The sequence below is a fragment of the Pteropus alecto genome, unplaced genomic scaffold, assembly GCF_000325575.1.
Source record: "Pteropus alecto unplaced genomic scaffold, ASM32557v1 scaffold45, whole genome shotgun sequence".
Lineage (NCBI taxonomy): Eukaryota > Metazoa > Chordata > Mammalia > Chiroptera > Pteropodidae > Pteropus > Pteropus alecto.
The window spans coordinates 32954440-32975193 of NW_006442491.1; the positions used below are offsets into that span (position 1 = coordinate 32954440).

General features: G+C 50.2%; 1 protein-coding gene across 7 annotated transcripts in view; it reads right to left on the bottom strand.

Annotated features, from left to right (window-relative positions):
• Positions 1 to 20754, bottom strand: part of NFATC2 (nuclear factor of activated T cells 2) — a 145666-nt gene that overhangs the window by 114020 nt on the left and 10892 nt on the right. For 6 of the 7 annotated variants that reach the window (XM_015597190.2, XM_015597193.2, XM_015597194.2 and 3 more), the window contains exons 1-2: positions 20388 to 20722; positions 1893 to 2913 (exon numbers count right to left, since the gene is read on the bottom strand). In XM_015597190.2, the coding sequence (XP_015452676.1) occupies positions 1893 to 2913; positions 20388 to 20502 (1136 nt within the window). In that variant the 5' untranslated portion in view covers positions 20503 to 20722. Of the gene's footprint in view, positions 1 to 1892; positions 2914 to 20387; positions 20723 to 20754 lie in introns of those variants that run through there. The other variant, XM_025039982.1, reaches the window with a different exon arrangement.

Sequence of the window (20754 nt, forward strand, 5' to 3'; positions counted from 1 at the left end):
TTAACGCTCCTCTCCACTCCCAATCATTAAATAAGTCAAGTTTTGGAGATTGAGATTTAGCAGAAAGAACAAGAACTCAGGAATCCTGGATTCTAATTTCCAACTCAGTCATTAACTAGCTGAGTGATCATGGGCATGTCACTTCACCTCCCTGAGCCCAGGTCTCTCAACCTGTGCCAGAGGCTGGCCTTGATCAGCATTTCTCAAGGTGGCTCTGTGACACTTTCGTCCCAGAACTCAGAACTCTGTGGCCAGTCTTTGAAATCACTGCTCATTCCATCCACAAGTAGGAGTGGCCTCTACACAAAAGCATCTATTTAACTCCGTTAAACCCAGAAACTCCTTTTCCTAAGGGACACCGATTGACCTACTATGGCCCCGGTGTTCTCAGAACATGCTTTGGAGGAAATGCCAGACTAGAAGCTCGTCTGGGTCCACTTCGGCCTGGTGTCGGGGGTAAGCCAGGCCTAGTGAACAGGGCCCTTGGCTACTCTCAACCCCACACCAATCAAAACTCTCTACCATTATTTATTTTGGTATTCAACATTTCATGAGAAAAGAAAAAGAGGCTTCTCCTTGCTAAAAACCAACGACCCTTTGAAAACCATTGGGATAATAGTAATAGCACAAGGCTTCAGATTCTCCATCTAAGAGAATGGATAGAATAATATCTGCTCCTAACCACTGTGTACTCCATTTTTCTTATCTCCAAAATGAAGGTAAAAATAATATCGAGCCAGGTTTATGTGAGAATTAATTGAAATAATACATGGAGAGTACTGAGAATTGTACCTGGCACATCGCAAGCATTCTTAAATACCGGCGATTATTACTGTCACTATCATTACTCTGAAGGCTACTGGCAGCTCAATCTCCTAGCGCGAGGCTTGTCAACGAGGAAGCGACAAAGGTGCTTCCTCCAGATGAAGAAGATTCCTCACAGCAATAAGAGCGGCACCTTTGTTTGAGCTCTTACTTTGTACAGGTTCAATGCCAAGAGTGTGACATATATCACCTCACTTTATCCTTGAAAAAACACCATGAGATACGTACTATTATTATCCTCATCTCATAGGGAATAAACCAAGGCCCAGAAAGGTGCTCGATGAGAAGGAAGGTCCTGATTGATTAGCAATGTCTGCCCTGGGCATGGCATGGAAAAAGTGCATTGGTGAGAAAGAGGTTCCTGCATGATTAGTGATGTCTGTTACGGGCACAGCATGATAGCAGCACCAGAGATGCCAGCGGGTGATCACACAGCCAGGGAAAGGCAAAGCCAGGGCTCAGATCCAGTCCTGAGAGAGCCCAGGCCTACATGCTGCTGCTACCTACAGCTCCTCTGGGCGTGCCAAGATTTTGAGCTCCTTGAGGATTATGGCTCATGCATTTTTTAGGGCCTCCATGTTACTGATTACAGTCTCGAGGTACCTCGCAGACGCCGACAAATATCGATTCCTCTTATAAGACAGAAAATCGCACTTGTTAAGGCTAGCTTTGTGCTTAGGGGCACGTCGGCTCCGTGAAGGCAGACATTTTTGCCTATTTTGTTCACCACTATCTCCCCAACACCTATAGCAACAGTTCCTGGCACACAGTAGGTGTTTGATAAATACTCATCAAATAAATGAATGAAGGAGCCAGGTGCCATATGAGCATCACATTCACCCTATGACCTCATAACCACCACCCAGGAAACCAGGTAACCTTATACCCATTTTACAGATGGGCAAACTGTGGAATTGAACTTCCTTTCTTTTCAGGGTCTTACAGCTGGTAAATGGAGAGCCGGGATTTAAAACCAGTCTGGCTAACTCTGAATCCCATGCTCACGGCCAGAAAAGCTTCTCTGGACACGAAATCATAGAACGAATGGTGTTTAAAGGCCGACTCACCTGCAGATGGGAATAGCGGGCACCAGCTGCTTGACCCAGCTGGCCTGAGTCGGCGGCACCAGCAAGATGGACTCGGGGGCCGAGTTCCTCCTCTCCTCCTGTTCGCAGGGCCCCAGGAACTCCACGGCCGGGTAGAGGTGGCGGGGCAGGCCGGCCTTGGACGGCGCGGCAGGCACGGGCGACGGGTCGGGGCTGGTCTTCCACATCTTGGTGGGAATCCCACAAGGCGAGTCCGCGGCAAGGCTGTTCAGAGCATCCATGAGGACGGCAGAGCCGGCCGTGGGGGGGTACCCAGCGGGGGCGCCGTCGTCCCGCGGCTGCGGCGAGGGGCTGCGGGAGCGCTGGGGTGAGGCTCCGGGCAGCGGGGCAACCAAGGCCCCGGCGCACGAATGCCTCCGCTTGGCACCAGGCGACGAGGAGCGGGAGGCCGGACGGGGCACGGGCGAGTGGCGGCCCAGGCAGCTGTCCTCAGCGAGGCTGGTTCGAGGTGACATTATTGGCGAGGTTCTGGGGGAATAATGAGCAGGGATGTTTTGAAACTGGGGACACAGGTCGTCGGGCCCGCCGTTATTGGGCGAGACGCAGGGCGAGGTGTAGGGGGAGAAGGTGTCGGAAATGAAGCTGGCAGAGGAGCCGCTGCTAGCGGGGCTCAAGCAAAGCGGCTCGCGGTAGCCCTCGAAGCCAGGCACGGGCAGGGTGAACCTCGGGCTGGCGGCCACGCCCGCCAGGGGCGCCTGCTCCCCCAGGAGGCCAGTGTCTCTCACGCGGAGGGGCCCCCCTGCCTGCATCAGTTCGTGGGATGGAGTGATCTCGATCCGAGGGCTCAGGCCCGAGGCCCCCGCTGGCTTGGCCGGGCTCAGAAAGTTCTGGGGCCCTACCCTATCCGGCTCTCCGAATCGGCCGGGGGGCTCGCCAGAGAGACTGGGGAGGGGGCTGTATGGCTTGAGGCCATAGTCCAGGACATCATCAGAGTACGCAAGTCCGGAGGGTGGGCTGGCGACCTTATGTGCATTCGGTTCTTCTGGAAAGAGAAGGGGGGAGGGGTCTTTTTAAGCCTCTAAAACAGAACTCGCGACGCAGAGCAATCACAGGTCGACTCCTCTCCTGCTGTTTATTTTTATTTTTTTTTAATCCCCACCGCTGTCAAACCCCGAAGCTGGACCCTCCTCCCCTCACCAGAAGGCCACTTCATCCCAGATTCCTTGAAGAGCCAGGTCCAAGCATAAAGGTTTGGGTGCAGGTGCCCCCCGCACAGCTTGGCCAAGCTGGGCAGCCGTTAGCCAGAGGCCTGGACGACCAGCCGGGCTCACGGCTTCCAAACTTCTGTCCAAATGGGACCCTTAGAAGAAATGCATTCGATTTCACAGCCTAGTTCACACCATCATATGCGCTCACAACTGAAACACACGTTTCATAAAACAATACTTACCCTGCTACGTATGATGTGCTCTTAGCTTCCCTCCTGTCTGGCACCGTGTCATTGAAATACTGGTCACAACCCATTAAACAGATTCCCTGTCCCACCCGTGGGTCCTGACCCACAGTTTGAAAAACACGGATCCAGGCCCATCTCATCACTCTGCTGATGCAGATACGAGACGCAGAGGGAGGCTGCACGGGCCTGGAGTCTGTGGAGCTCGGGCTTCAAACCCCAGATGTTCATGCCTGAGTCTCAGAAGTGGCTTAATTCAGAACCGGGACTCCTGTGTCATTTTACAGAGGAGGAATCTGAGGCCCCAGGAGGGGAAGAAATTTGCCCAAATACAGAATTAGTGGGGGCTAGACATCCCACATCCAAGCCACCGGACGCCTGAAAGGCGAGGCCCTGGCTATCCAGACTCCCCGAACTATCAACACCGGCAGATGCAGAATGACGTCATTGCTCCTCGGACAGTGGCCATCTAGCTCAGGCTTCTGCTGCCACCTCGAAGGGACCCACAGCTGGAGAGCGGACTTAGTGAGGGAACTGGCGAGCCCCGTTCCCGCCACCTCACTCCCCTGCCTGCCCTCCTCACCCTCCCCAGCTCGGCAGAGGTCACCCCCCGCCCCCGTTACCACTTAATTCACCTTGACTCCCCTCCTTCCCGCGCCTTTCTGTCCAGTACATCAGGAAATCCTGGCCACTCTATTGATAAGTATAAATGAAATTCACACGCCGCCCCCTCCGCACGACAAGCCGCCCTGGTCCGAGCCGCCGTCCTTGCCCACCTGGACCGAGTTCCTGGTCTCCACATTCTGCTTTCTATGGTCTGTGCTCTACGCGGCATTTTGCAACGTCCACTCATGAAATCCGCTTTAAAGGCTTCCCCGGACACTTCAGATGAGATACGAAGTCCCTAGCGCACTTGTCCCCCGGCCCCGGCCGGTCTCGCCACTTTCACCGAACCTGACTCGGCACCGGCTTTCCTGCTGCCTTCGCTGATCCTCCAGCAGAGTCCGCCTCCGGGTTCCGGAGTGTCTTGTCCTCTCTCCCTGGAAACTCTGCTCCCCAGATCTTCCCATGGCTGCTTCTCTTAGCTCCTTCATCTGTCTGCTCAGTCAGCCCCTTAGACTGGCCCATCGGAAAGACCGTCCCCAACCCCACCCAGGGTCAACCTCCACCCCTTTCTCCTGCCGTCTTTTCTCCATTGACACCAGTTACCAGCTGACATCATATATTTATCTATTCAGGGAATCTCGTCCCGTAGTTTTTAGGGTAAAGTTAAACAATCTGAACTAGGCCAGCCTGGCCAGGCCCTGCCTGCCCCTCCAGCCTCACCTCTCTCTGGATTCCAGCCAAACTGGCTGTCTGCCTGTTCGTGGAAAGCGCGGAGCTCCTTTCTGCCTCAGGACCTTTGCACTTGCTGTTCCCTGTGCCTCCACTGCTCCTCCCCCCGCACACCAGGCCCCTTCTCTATGTAGCTAACGTCACTCATTCTCTCCAGCTAAAATGCCCTGCGCTCGAGAAGGCTTCCTGGCCCCCTTGAGGAGGTCAGACCCCACTCGCGCTCCCCCGCTATGCCCCACGCACTTCTCACAAGCCCAGTTAAGTCATTCTGAAGTTATTCACTTACTGTCAGCCTCTCCCCCAACCTCCAGCCCCACCTCCAACAGTCCATCAATTCCACGGGGACTCTCTCCCTCCCCACTGCATTCTCAGCACCTGGACGGGACCTGCCACAAAGCGAGCCTTCAAAACCTTTTTTTCCTTTTTTGCTGGTTGGCTGAATGAATAAATAAAGCGAGTGGAGGAAAGTCGATGTGAAATATTTAAGCTACGACTCAAAGATGCCCATATCCAAACCACGAGGTGGCAAGATGCTACCCTGAGAGAACACACGTGTCATTGGAACCAAGCGATGTCGCTTTTAGAAATTTATCCTGCAGATCTACTCTCACGTGCGCAAAGTGGAGCGCGCGTAAGGTTGGTTAGTGCTGCCTTGTTTGTAATCCCAAAGGACTAGAAGCAACCTTATGTCCATCGACTGGGGATGGGGTAAATTCTGGTTCGTTCCTACGAGATACAAAACAGCTATAAAAAAGGTTGAAAAGAGTTCTTTCTGTATAGAGATGGAATGATCACAAGATCGTGTTAAAGGGGAAAGGCAAGGTGCATACCGTGTGCGTAGTATAAAAATGGTGAGAGGATGTGTACACGCACACACACACACAGACACACACATGTACACACACATACACACGCACACATGCATGCACACATGCGCACACAGAGACACATGCACATACACGCACACACGCACACACACGGGCACACACAGACACACATACATGCACACACGCACACATGCACACACGCACACATGCACACACGTACACACAGACACACATACATACACACACATACATACACACACATACACACATACACGCACACACACACATGCACACGTGCGCACACACAGGCACACATACACTCACACGCACATACACACGCACACATGCACGCACACATACACACGCACACAACGCGCGCGTGCACGCACACACAGACACGCACACACAGACACACGCACACACTCACACACGCGTGTGAATAACATGATATATATTAATGACACACCAGTTTAGGAAGCAAGAAATTGAGATCTACTCCAGCTCTGCCACGAACTAGCTGTGTGACCTTAAAAACCTTCCCCACCCAACCAACTCTGTCTTAAACTTATTTATAACAGAACAGCAGCGTTAAACTGAATCAGTCTCCTTGGTTGCTTCCGGCTATGAAATCTTTTGATTCTTCCAGAGTTCATAGGGTCTAGAGTTCTTATGAAGCCGTGGATCAATATAAACTCATATTCGTGCGAACAAGCACATACATGCACATGCACACACACGCATGTACACACATATGCCCACAAACCCACACCTTCCCGGCAGGTAACATAGATTTTTAATCCAGAAAGAAATTAATATCTGCTCCATAACAACATTCTGATAATCCATTACCCTGCAAACCAGCAAAACAAAACACAAAAAGTCTCCTAGCAAAAATTCCGGCCTTATCAGAAAAACTGCATTACGTCTTATCAGCAACACCCCATCAGGGCTGATGTGAAAAGTCACAGAACCCACCATGCAAACACACATCGCTCATGCTCCCTGGCAGCAGTCAAAAACAGAAAGGCTGCTTTGCTCAGCAAAAGCATTTCAAGCATTTACATTGGTTTCAATTAATTCAAGGAGCAGAGTTTCCTCTCTTTTGTTCCCTCAAGATTTTGAAAGTTTAACAGCAAGCAGGGCAAAGGAAGGTAGTTTATAATCACTGAGTTCTCCGTTCTCTGGATATTTGACCGTGAATCTCACAGACAAACAGCTCATCACTAAAACATTTTTTAAAGTAGCTAGAATCCTTCACTATTTCTCCTTACACAACTGCCAGCTGCACAGACAGCTCTGTTAAGTCCTCGCGATGCCTACTCAACGCTGAGCAAAACTAGTTTCGTCTTAGAGTCACCAAATTCTCTCAGAAACATTGCCAAAAGTCTTGCTTTTCTTACCACTCGTATGATCTTTGCTGTATGTATAATGTATCACTGGTATTATTTACTTAATACTTCTATTTAAGCCCATTCACATTTTTTTTTTTATACTTAAAGGGAAACTTTCACCAAAATCTCTTAGAAACATTGCCAAAAGTCTTGCTTTTCTTACCACTTGTATGATCTTTGCTGTATGTATAATATATCACTGGTATTATTTACTTAATACTTCTATTTAAGCCCATTCACATTTTTTTTTTTTTATACTTAAAGGGAAACTTTACACCACTACCACAAATGGAAAATCAGTGTCACCTCCATAAATAGAAGGTAGGGTAAAAAACTACAATAAAAATAAAAGTTACTAAATTCAAGCGAGACACTGTGGCCAGCCAAAGGCTCTGAGCCTGAGGCCCACTCTTTTTTCCCCCTCGATGTTTTTTTTTTGTTTTTTTTTTTTTGTTTTTTTTTTTGAGGTGTAACTTATACATACAGATTCGGAGCATCGCGTTCAATGAGTGTTGCCAAATGATATACCGCCCCCTTTTAACCACCCCCACAATCAAGACGTAGAACGTTTCCACGAACCCGGAAAGCCTACTTTTTTAAGGCTGGAGGTGGGAGGAATGGCAAATGTCAGAGAGAAAGGTGTTAAAGATACAGGGGCACCTTCGCTCCTTCTGACTGGTTCAAAGAGAGGGAGCGCTTAAAAGGAGATGGTTCTCATGACATGCGAGGTACCCCGCAGTGGACCACGTGAAACCATGTCGCTTGCCGTGGAAGGTCCCTGGCCCACATGGGAGGCATCGGTTCCCAGAGAGAAAGGAAGTGGGGACAGTGATGGCGGATTCAGAGGTTGCTGCCCTGGGTCCCGTGCGCCTCCACGCCTCTGAACGTGCTGTTCCTCCTGCCCAGAACTCCCTTGCGTACCTCCCGTCCTCACCGTGCCTAGCAAGCCACTATTTGTCCATCAAGATTCCACCTGGGCCGCCTCCTCCTGAAGGCCCTTGCTGATTCCCCAGGCTGGACCGGTCACTCTTCCTTTGTGTTCCCAGACTCTAGAGAGCCATGTAGTGAAGTCTATCGATTAGAGAGTCACTTGTCTGTCTCCCCACTAGACTGACCTTTTTGAAGGCAGATGGGGATAATAATAATAATAACAGCAGCAGCAGCGAAAGTAGCCAGCATTTTGAGAATTTACATGCCAGGCACTGTTGTAAGCACGCTACATGTAGTAAATTATATAATCCTCACAGCAACCTGCGACACTGTTTATTCATTTCCCTTTTACGGATGAGGAACCAGAGACACAGAGAGGCGAATTAACTTGCCCGAGTTCCCACAACTTGAACCCAGGCATGACTGAGAGCACCATGGACCACTAATCCAGGGTTCTCAACCCCAGAACTACTGACATGAGGGGCCAGACAATTTTTTGTTGGTGGTGGCCGAAGGGTGTTTAGCAGCACCCCTGGCTTCTACCCGCTAGAGGCCAGTGGCATCCCCACCCCTCTCTCAGTTCTGACAACTAAAACACGTCTCCAGGCATTGCCAAATGTCTCCTGCAAGGCAGGATCGCCCCCAGCTGAGAACCAGACCTCTGTGCCTTATGGCCTGGTGCCTCCCTTGGGGCCTGCCCACCGCAGAGGCCCACACTGCTGGGGGCACCAACCCATGAGTCATGCCCTCGAACCTGCAATGATTCAGAACTGAGACATGTGCTCACTGTCAGCCCTAGCAGGTAACTCATGTCTACAGCAGGCATCTGAAAGTTTTAATTACCATCACCGTTCCTTGCATCAAGGTCCCAGGAGCTCACCCAACATCTAGGCCCTACAAAGGTTTGAGGAAACCTCGGTCACCCTCAGAAACTGCAGGACGAGATGGCTGGGGAGGCCACTCCAGCCCCACCTCAGTGAGGCATCTACCCTGAGACCTGGGCCTCAGTCAACACACAGTGTTAGGGGACCCCAGCTCCACTGCCCGCTCCCCAGCTATGTGACCTGGGGAATCTCTGAGTCCTCACACATAACACGATGATGAAGTCAGTGAAAATATCCACCGGAGTTAACCTAATCCATCTACAGCCCAGAACACACAAAATACACACTCAATAAATGAGGCCTATCGTATGTTATTATTACGGAAAGAATGATCTTCTAACTGAAAATTCTACCCTTTCTTTGCTCCCATTGCTTTATTTTACAGCACCTTGAAAGTACGACATGTACTAATTCCCAGCGCTTTTAAAAGCATTTTTTAAAAGGGAAGACATTTTATAAAAATAAAATGGATAGGCAATCTGGGAATTCTTCTCATCACAGATTTCGCTAGTCTTTAGGAAGTACGTGGAGTAAGTAGGTAAATAATGTTCCTAACATCCCCTTCATTTCATGCTTTGTACTCTTTTCCCTGGGCTCCCTGGGAGCTGATCAACTAAATCTTACTAAAGTGTTAATGACTCAGTGAGCGACTTACCATAACAAAAATGATGAGCTAACACATCCGTATCGTTTACTTCATACCAAGAACCACTGTATGTATTTAATGCGTAGCTTGTCTCACAAGAATCCTATGAAGTAGGTAGTACAGTTCCCTCATTCTACAAATGGGGAAAAATGAGGCTCAGAGAAGGTGACTAATTTGCCCAGGGTCACACAGCTTCTAAGTGGCAGAGCTGGGATTCAGTCTCAGGCAGTTCGGTCGCCTGCACCCATGACCATTACTGTCCCCTGCTTCTCATGAAAGGGGTGACACCTTAACCCCGACACAGGGAAATGAGGTACTTCCAGAACAAAAACTGCTCTGGAGGGCCCATCAGGAAGAAGTTGCCCCAACAACTAAAAACACTGATTCCTTTCTTCTGGGATATTCACAGTCCCTCCATCTGCCCCAGGATTGAGTCAACGATTATTTTAAAAAATCACACTCAGGCTACACGGTGGCCTCTGCCAGCGCCTCTCCTCCTGGAGCCACTTGTGGCCTGTTGCTCACCCTCAGGGACACACAGCCAAGTCTGAGGTGGCCATTCAGTGCCAACCCACCAGCCAACAGATCACTTTTGAAAAAAAAAAAAAGATCAAGAGAACATCTTCTCCGCCTGGAACTACAGGCGGGTGGAATTTTCAGGAAGCAGAATAGAATGACCAAAATAGAAACACGGCGAGGGCGCCTACATGAGGCGTCTGTCCTCCGGGGGGTGGGGACGACGGTGTGAACTGGTGCTTTCAGGCTTGAGGGACATGACAGAGAGGAACCAGGACACGGCCTGGAGGCTGGACGCCCCTGAGGCTGGCAGCAGGCCCCCGGAGCTGCGGTCCATCCTTGTCTGGGTTGGTGGACCCATCGCTCGATGAGTTCACATCCCGAGGTGGTACGAGTCCCAGGCCCTGGGTTTGAGACATCACAGTCTGTTGCCATGGAAGTGCCTAGACTGCCACAGCCTGGAACCACACATGTGCGGCTGGAGGAAAGGGGAGAAGATGGAGGGAAGGGATCCTGCCCTCTGCCACCTCAACTGCCCTGGTGGCTTCGTCATATTCAGGGCTGTGAGAATTCGCCAAAAGGAGCAGAAAGGTGGATGGATTTTTCATCTGGCGGCTTGCACCGCCTACTGAAAAGACCTTCTTTGAAAAGCTACAGATTGCCTTTAAGTTATAGATTCGACGTGCGGCAAATGCTCCAAAGAGCCTCCGTGTATACACACAGAACGGAGGCTGGATTTCCAATCAATGAATTGTGTGTATTAATCATGGTGGAGACCCAGGTGGTCACTCCCGTCATTCAGAGACGACACACACAGACACGGGGCATGAAAGGCAAGAAATTCCATCCAGAAAAGTCAGGTCCAGAAACGCCAGAAAGGAGAAGGAAGCAGCTTACCATCCCATCTCGGCAACGTGGAATCAGTGGAAAAAGCCACCTTGAACGCCCTGCTCTTTGCTGACCTTGCCCCACATAAGACAGCTGTCTGTCTGCCTTAACCAGACAGGGCAGAAAGGAGGGCTTGGTCCTGCTTCATAGGCTGCGTGCCATGAGGCCAGGCACCTGGGACACAGGACCTGGGACAATTTGCAAGCAACGAGCATTACAGATTGGATGCTGGCAATAGGTGCTTGCAAAAACACACGCACCCACCGGCTGACACGTACCCCTTCTGGAGAGGGGTAGAGAAATGCCTGGAATCTGCAACCTGCGCGCCTCAAGGCCAGCTTTTGGGTGGGGGCAGCAGGACCCAGGCATCCAGCTGATGTTGGGTCTCATCTCCATCCTCAGACTAGGATGGAAGGAACCACCTCTTGCTGGTTTCAAGTCCTTCCATGGTGCCTTCCTGCCTTCCAAAAGTTCCAAAAGTTCAGTTCTTTGAAAAGCTACAGATTGCCTTTAAGTAATAGATTCGACTTTTTTTCATTTGAATTGCTGGTGTTCACTGTGTCCCTCTCTGCCGCTTACAACCAGCCTGTGAGGCAGGTACTATCAACTTCTGTGTTACAGATGGGGAAACTGAGGCTCAGAGGTACAGGGATTCACCCAAAGTCATGAAAACAATCAGGCAGATTCAAATTGAGACACCACTTAAATGCGGTAAAATGCACAATTAAACGTACATTGTGTGCCTTTTTACGTGTTTGCACCTGTGCATCCGCCATGCGAGATATGGGCATTTCCACCCCACCCGAGGGCTCTTTCATGGCTCCGCCCAGCCAGTAACCCTCACCAAAGGGACCTGACTTGTCTCCCCGTAGACTGAGGTTGCCTGCCCTTGCATGTCACGTAAATAAAATCAAATGGGACATATTAAACGTACTTAGTGTGCCTTTTTACGTGTTTGCACCTGTGCATCCGCCATGCGAGATATGGGCATTTCCACCCCACCCGAGGGCTCTTTCATGGCTCCGCCCAGCCAGTAACCCTCACCAAAGGGACCTGACTTGTCTCCCCGTAGACTGAGGTTGCCTGCCCTTGCATGTCACGTAAATAAAATCAAATGGGACGTACATGTCACGTCTTTTGCTAACAGTGTGTCTGAGATTCATCCACACTGTATGCAGCTACGGTTTCTTTAATGCCATGTAGTATGCCGCAGTATGGTTGCACCATAATTCATTTATCTAGCCACCTTGCTATATACCGCCTCCATTTTTCAAGAAGACAGCCATTTGAGATTTAACGTGTGGCTTAGAAAGGTCCATTTCCAGCAGAAGATAGTCCCTCCGCACTTGTCAGGCAGTGCCTGACAGACAGCAGGATGCGGGCAGCTTCCTTGCCAAAAGGAGAAGGAAAGATCTGGTCGGAAGAATTAACCAGAAATAGACTTCAGATCATCCTCCCTCAGAAAGAGGGCTGGCCCTGGCTAAACCTCTCCCTCCACCAAAGGCCCACATGAGGGGACGTGGGCGGGGGGACAGCCACCTTCCCTCTCCCTTTCATCCTCTAACCAACTCGGCAAGGACCCCGCACCTTTCCGCCAACACCTCAAAGAGCTTCGCCCTTACCGAGTCCCACAACCCCTGGCACAGCCTGGAAAGCTGATTTCCACCTTCCTTTCAGCCCATTTGAAATCCAAATGGAAACTTCCCTTTCCAGACAGCGGGGCCCCTGCAACCCTTGGCCGGGGGCAGAGATTTAAAATTAATACCTTGTTGACTGACAGGTTTTTTATTTACACTTTTTCCCAGGAGCTTTCGTTTCGGTGCCATGTTTCTGGGATCTGGCACACTTAATCAGTGGCCCCTGCCAGCCCTGGTCATTAATGACATTCCTCCTTTCTCCGTGACAACAAAGTGATGTCACTCATTGCGGATTTCAGATCTGCAGCCCACCTTCTCAGGATGACACAGATAAACAAACAGCCCCTTTCTGTAACCTTCACGACAACTTTTGCAGGCATCGAAGACTTAACAGTTTTATTTCGCCTTCATTTAACGTTGTGCCTTCTGCAGGCATGCCCAAGCAGGTTTGTTTTAATAAGGACCTTTATAAATCCTGAGCTTTGCAGACTTTATTCCCTTTGGGAAGCTCACCCAGGCATGGCTCAGTTACAGCTCACATGGGAAGGGCTGGCTTTTAGAAACGCATCTGAGTAACTGAAACAGGCCCCACTGAGAAAATACTCTTTTCCCAAACCTCAGATTAGGAGGCAGGGAGGGTCTCAAATGCCAACTCGGGGAAAGCAATTTCTCTGCTCTGCTTGTAGCTCACAGTCTGCTTTTGATATATTTCTTTTGCAGAGGCGGGGGGGGAAAGGCATTAAAAGTCCAAGGCGCAGGGCTTTAGATCTTAATGCCAGTTTATAGGAAATGCAAGGGACAGGGGAACATGTTAAAAGACACCACAAGGATGCCACTGGCAAAATCCACACCGTGAGGAGCTACACAGGAATATGACCCTGTTTCTTCAACAAATAAACGGCAAGAAAACAGATGGGGACTTCTATGGAATAAAAGAGCCAGCGTAGCCATGTCAACCAAATACGACCTGAGGGTCTTGTTTGGATCTTGGTTCGAACAAATTAACTATAAAGATGCTTGTGAGACAAGCAGGAAATTGGAATACTGAACATTTGAAATTAAGTAATTATTCTTTTTCAGGTTTGATAATGCTATTTGATTTTTCTCGAGAATCCTTATCTTTGAGAGCTACATACTAATCTATGTATTAATAAAATATTATGCCACCTGGAATTTGATTTCGAGTAACCAGGGCTGGTTAAGAACGTTGGGAGACGGATAAAGTAGGACTAGCCTCACGACGATGACTGTTGAAGCTGGGTGATGGGAACATGGTAGTTAATTATACCATTGTGTCTACTTCTCCATATTTTGGAAAAAGTTCACACTAAAAGCTCAGGGAAGAATCAAAAGCAGTTCTTTTGCTTTGGGGAAACCCGTGTGGGGCTCTGCTCCAGGTAGGGAAGCAGAGAGCAGCCCCTGACCCATCCCAGAAGATCCCTGGGATCGAGTCTCGCCTTCTTCTCACCACAGTTTGGGAACCATCAGCAAAAACCAAACCTCAGGCCGGCCTGAGGAAGCTGAGCCTGCCCGGAGCTCTGCGGAGCCTGTGGCGATTTCCTGTGCTGGGGAGGGAGGGAGGGAGGAAGGAGGAAGTCCCTTCGTGGGGGGAAGCCACAAGGCATCCATCAGGCTGCACTTTCTAGGGCTGCATCTCCCTGGCCCTGGCTCAAGTGGTCTTATGGGGACAGGACAGGACACCTGGGGAGGCCCTGTCCGCCCAAGAGAGGCAGCCAGAGGGGCCCCTTCCTGCCCTGGAGTCTAGACAACCAAGAAAGCTTTTGCAGCCAGCCAAGTTCTAGGGATACAGCAGGGGCCAGATGAGTTTTTCAAGTCAACTGAACGTGCAGAAGTTAGAGATAACCCTCCACAAGTGCCGACTCAAGCCGGTGGCCAGTGGCTCCTCCCCAGTGACCGCATGGCTCTTCGTTCCAGACCATTTTCCCTTCAGGCTCAAGATTTATGAAAGGCTGAGGCAAAGACTCTCTCCTCCAAGTTGCCAATGCCCGCAGAAGTCAGGAGAGCTAGGAGATTTCTCAGTCCATCGCTATGGCCATCTAACACGCACGCAGCCCGGCGGCTGAGCTTTAATCACACTGCCTCACAGACATGTCACACCAGCCCTAGGAGGTGAGCACTGCCATCACCATCCCCACTGCACAGATGACGAAACACAGACCAGAGAATTGAAATCACGTGCCCCTAAGGCATAACACTAATAAGAAACTATGCAACTTCCATCCATTTATTTATCGCGTGCTTGCTGGTACCGGGTACTTCTGCTTGGCCAAGGTCACGCAGGTAGGAGGCAACTAAGAATTCAAGCCAGGATTTTCTGATTTCAGACCTGGTGCTCTGACTTGCCGAGCCAATGGCCTCCAAAGTTGGGGAACATGTCCCCCAGGAGGCGTACATCGATTGGGATGTAGAAATATAAAAAAGCAGAACTGCTATTTATATCCTGTCCTTTCCCATTTTTTTTTTTTTTGCTGCATGTTTTATAATGAGTATAATCCCCTTAGGACAGCAGTAAACATACAATGGATAATTACATAAAGATCAAATATTAGGGGTGAGCGCACCCCCTGTGCTGCTGTATATGAGCTCCCTCAAAGCTGGAGTCGGTGACATCCTGGCTGATTGTAGTGCTGATGGCAGAGACTCGGGACCCCAACTGCCTGGGTCCAAGGCCTAACCTGCCACTTAGCACTGCATGATGCTCAGCAAAGTTAACAGACCCCTAAAGAGTCTGCTTTCATTGGTCCAGGTGCGGCTGGAAGGTTCTAACGTGCAGCCAGGATTGAGGGCCACTAGCCACTGCTGCTGTATTTTTCAAATTTATTCAACCCTCTCACCTTAGAGGACTAGAAAGCCTTGAGGGCCAACCCAAATAACACTGCTTTAAGGTCTTAAGGGCCTCCGCTCCCAATCAAAATCTGAGGCCACCTCAAGAACAGAGGGCTTGTAATCTGGAAGCTGAGATGACATGTGTTCAATAATGAAGGATGATTAAGGCCACTTTCTCCCCATTTCCTTTGCCTCCCTGACGAGACCACTGCTCAATTCGAGGCCTCACTGCACCTTTCCAGCTGCACCTGGAGACACTATTTGCACAAAGCAGGCTTATTAAGGCCTGTCCTTAACTTGACACAGACAATGTCTCAGCATGTCACATGTCAGTGAACCTGCTTGCTTAGGGTAGAACTCTATTTTTAGTAAGCACCAAAAAAAAACCCATGATACTATATCCTAGCACCTCGTTTGCTGCTATTTGTTTACTAGGCTGTGTCCCACAGAGGCCTGGGGGCCAGGCAAGGGCAGGGCCACATCTAATCCGTCTCTATACTCCCACAGGGCCTGGCACAAAACCAGCGTTCAGTGAGTGTTTGCCGAGAGAATGAGGTTTTAATGGTCCCCTGTGAATGGGTTGAGAGCAGGTGTTCCTGAGTCAAAGTGCAGGCAGCATTAGGGAGCGGGCTACAGCTGGGTCTGCGGCTCCACGTAAAATAGTACAAGAGGTCGTGGAGGGCAGAGGGGGACTCGTGGGATGGGGAGGCGCTTGTGCATGGTGTGTGTGTGTGCGTGTGCTCCAATAGTGTGTGCGTGCCTACAGGATCTGTGGCTTTCATCAGCTTTTCAAAGTGCTATGACCCAAAAAGTTTAAGGATCACCAGAATAGACTCTACAAGCAATGACCAGAAGTCCATTTTCCTTTCTGAAATGTCAAAGGTGGTGTCACATGCATTAGTTTACCAGGAATTGAAGGAGGGATGCACCAGATCCACTGAGGCAGGCCATTAGTGAGTACATCAGTCCCGACAGAGCCCAGAGGAGATCTGGCCCCTCTGGAGGTGACTAGGGGTTCCCAGTACCCACCTGTCCCCCAGTGTGTTACAGCTGAGAGGAGTAAGAATTCATTGAAGTCACAAGCAGGCACAAGGGAATTAAACTTTTGATCCATCTGCTGACGGTCAGCACACCTCTTTCTTCCACTGGGTCAGGAGCCCTGGTCAGGCCTCCCACGGCCCTGTCCCCATTCATTCTGTTACCTTGAACTTTACTGTCTCCCTCAGTGTGGCAGATGGGGGGCTGGGGAGGTTAAGACTCTACCCTGCATGCCTCTAGGCAAATAAATTTGAAAACCTAGACAGGTGAAATAAATAATTTCTTTAAAAGACACACTCTACCAAAATTGACCCCAGTAAAAAAGAAAGTGTAGGCAGACCAACTCCCACAGACACAACAGAGAAAGTGATCACAGAACGACCCCATAAAAAAGGCGCCGGGTCCAGACGGCTTCACGGGGGAATTCCATCACCACTTCAGAAACCGAATTGTCCTGACGAGACATACATTGTTCCGGAGCATAGAAAATAAAAAACACTTAAACCCAACAGCACATGAGAAAAAGGACATGACAAGTATCACTCATGAATACTGCCGAAAAAAATCTTAAATAAGATGGTATCAAACCAACGCTGGCCACAAGAAAATAATACACAAGGGCCAAGTAAAGTTTATACCAGGAATGTTTCAATATTAGGAAATCTATTAATATAAGTCAACAAATTAATAGCTCTAGGAAGAATAAAATCATATCTTTCCATAGATGCTAAAAAGTCTATGATGTAATGCAACTCCCATTCCTAATGAAGACTCTCAAGGAAATAGGAATGAATGGATACTTCGCTGACATAATTAAATACATGCACCTCAATCCTAAAGCCAACGCAAGAGATGCTCTTGCTGGGGTCAGGAACAAGGCGAGGATGCCTACCATTTCCATGACCATGAGCATGCTACTAGAGATATTAGTCAAAGCGATTAGACAACAGGAAACAATTAGAGACTCCAGCTCGGTGAGGGCAAGGGCCGGGTCTTATTCTCTATTATATCCCCAGGATCTAACACGATAGGCGCTCAACAGCAAGTCGAATGAGTAACGGAAGAATGGCTCACATTAACTGAGCGCCTCTATTAACAAAATCAAGGGTTTAATGAAATGTTAGGAACAAATCGCACTGTTAATTGACTTAAGTGGGTTACTCATTCGAGGCAAACAACCTTATGAAGTAAGTACGACTATTTCAGCCATTTGACAGTTGAGTAGACAGAGGTCCAAAGAAGTTTAAATGGCAATGATCGCTCTGTTGGTAACTGTTTTAAATTCCAGGCCTGCCATAGTGCCAGGCCCCTTACAACATGCTGTGCACGTGTCTCTCCTCCAGTGAGGGAATGAGGGACCCTCACACGATAGGTCAGCATGTGGGCTCCAGAGCAGGTTCATGTTGCAGTTCTGCTATTGACCAGCTACTATACATCCTGGGGAAATTCCTTCACTTTTCTCTGTGCCTTAGCATCTCCTTCAAAACATGGGCGTGACGATGGTGCCTACCTGCTAGGGTTGGAGGAGATAGGACATCGGCTAATCAGCGTCGGCTACATGCTAAGTTTCCATAAAACGAGCATCTGACTTCCCCCGCAATCTCCATCACCTCCGCCAACTTCTGACAACGTCTGTCCCATTAGCGGCCCTTGCCCCTCCTTGTTTTTTTTGCCAAGCTCATGCCCAGCGTTAAGGGGAACACCCCACATGCATCGCCAATACCGGGGCAAAGCCCAATTAGCAAGATAAGGCCTAGTGCTGGCCCTTGAGAAGTTCCATTATGCAGAAGCAGAGAAGGTGGGGGGTGGGGTGGGGGAAGGACTCCTATTAACATCTGGATAAACCAGAGCCACACCCACATCTGGAACAGCTCGCATTAGCCTCCCAAGGCTCACGGCATCCCTTCCCTTCCTGAGCCGTGACATTTCTGTGCTGCCTACTTCCCAGCAAGCAGTCATTATTGGACAGATTCCAGAGCATAACTCCCCGCCCCTTAAGTGGGGTGCCACAAAGTAACTTCTTTCCAAAGATCACAGTTTGGAGTTTGGAAAAGTGTAACTTTACAGTGGAAGAACCTGGCGAACGCTACCTCGGCCAGGTGATCAAGGTCAGCGTCAACAGGGATGTTGATGGTAGGGACCCTTGATAGGACAGGATGGAAATAGTCGCTCTACCTCTGTGGTCTTCCTCCGCAAAACCCACGGTCCCTGTCTAACCATGAGAAAAACATTAGAAGGACATTCTTCAATATGCCGAACCAGCGCTCCTCAGAATTGTCAAGCTCATAAGAAACAAGGACACTCCGAATTTGCATAAAGTATGGACTTGCGATGCTAATAATGCATCAATACTGGTTCATTAATTACAGCAATACTAATACACATTAATGTCAGATAAGAATGTGAGGGACTGGGTACTAGGTATATGGAACTCTTTGTATGATCTTTACAACTCTTCTGGAAAACTAAAAGTGTTCCAAAAGTCAAGTTTATTTAAAAAAAAAAAACAAAACAGATTCTGGGGCTTTCATTGTGGTCATTTAGACACCCATCTGGCGGCCACCAAGCACCACTTGCCAAGAAAAACTATAAAAAGCACCTCCCATCAGATTTGGCTTGGAAACTATTTCCCCGGAAATCACCCCCCTGCCAAAAAAAAAAAAAAAAAAAAAAAAAAGTTAGCCGATTTTGAATCCGGGAGGGGTGTAAGTATTAGTGCCCTGCAAAACATGACTTTAATCTTAACGAACAGAAAGACCGCTGATGCTGGAGGCATCGTCTGCAGATTCGTAATCGTTTCTTTTCAAAGCAGAGGATGGCCTCCAGATTGCAACTCAAGAAAACTGTCTCTCTTGCTGGCTAATTATTTCCATCTCTGGCCAAAATACAGAATAATTACTAATTATCATCTTCACTTGGTATCCACGTGAAGGGGATCCCCAAGGTCAAAGCAAGCCCCACACCTAAGGTGGCCAGTGAAGACACATAGACAGAAAGGTAGACTTTCTCATTCACCTGCCTAACAGGGCAGCTCTGGGAAACAGCTAACCCCCCACCCCCGGTCCAGGCCGCCTACACAAACCACCCAGCACAGCCCCTTCCTGCACTCCGCAGCCAGCCAAGCCTCAGTGCCTCTGGGAGTTACCAGCAGGCCTGCCCCTGAGGCTTCAACAAGCATTGGCTGGGCTGGGCTGTCAAAATCAGGAAGCCTGGTTGGGTTTTTTTGTTTTTTTTCCAAGACAACCTGCTAACCAGAAAAATACAATGAGGTTGGGTGTGTGGCCTCCTGCTCCTTCTGACGAAGGCTCCTGTTAAACACGTGAAGTGACAGCCCAGCCTGGGGAAGTCCCCAGCCCCCAGTGGCAGATGACACTTGAAGGCACAGACTGACAGGTCCTTCAGGCAGGAATAGCCAGGGTCTGGCTGAATCCACATGCCAGCTTCCACCTCCACCCCAGCCCTCTGCCCCCACATCCGTTATGCCTGTAGGGTGGGGATCACTTAAAGCTCGGACCCATCCACTGGGGTGAATCGCAGAGGCAGCAGCACCACCCAGGGAGGAAATGGGCTGGCCTCTTAACACTGAAGTCAAACCACACTCCAGCATTAGACACAGACAACCTCTTCCTTAGTTTCAATACAAAGTCCCCAACACATGCCACTCACCCGCGGTGGTGCCTAGAGGGAGGAGGGGGATCAGCTTTCACCTGCTCTGATAATTAGGTTCAGGTGCAACCTCTTTCTGCACCAGCCCACTCCCACTAACTCCATTCTTTGGCTCCCTCCAAAGCAAATCACTTCCGCTGCCCTGTGACCACCCAGCAGCAGGCAAGAAGCCAGCTGAGCCCCCTGCCACCTTTTGCTTGATACCAGCGACCCTCCAGGAGAAGTCACAGTACCTGGAAACTGACACCCTACAACGCGAGAGTGAGCCTACCGCCCCCTAAGGGTAGCGGCAGAACCTGACGCCTCGCTCCCTCCCTCTCACCTGGGGAGAGGCACCTCCCCCCACCACCACCACACGGAGCCCTCAAGACGTGAGGCGCAGAGGGGCCCTGGGCTCCCTCTCCAGGCCCAAGCCCCAGTTCAGGCTTGGGGCCAGGCCAGGCGGAGCCTCTACGGACCTTCGATAGGATTCAAATAGTCATAGTTGAAGAGGATGGAGAAGTCCAACTCGTCCTGGGGGCTGCCCCCCGGCTCGTAGCCGTCAGGGTCGGGCTGCTGCTCCGGGGCATCCATGGCGCACAAGGCGGCGGGAAGGGTGCCGGGCCCGGCTGGGGGCGAGGGCAGGCTTTCTCTTGGGCCCCTCACCGGGGGTGGCAAGGTGGCAGGAAGCGGGCGGAGAAGCAGGTGGAGCGGCGGGGGTCACTGTCCTCGTGGGGACGCAAGCCGGGTCCGGGGATGGCGCGCCTGGCGCAGCGAGGCTGGACGCGCCCGGGGGAGCTGAGCAGCGGCGCGAGCTTCCTGCTCCGGGAGGCACCTGTTGCAGCC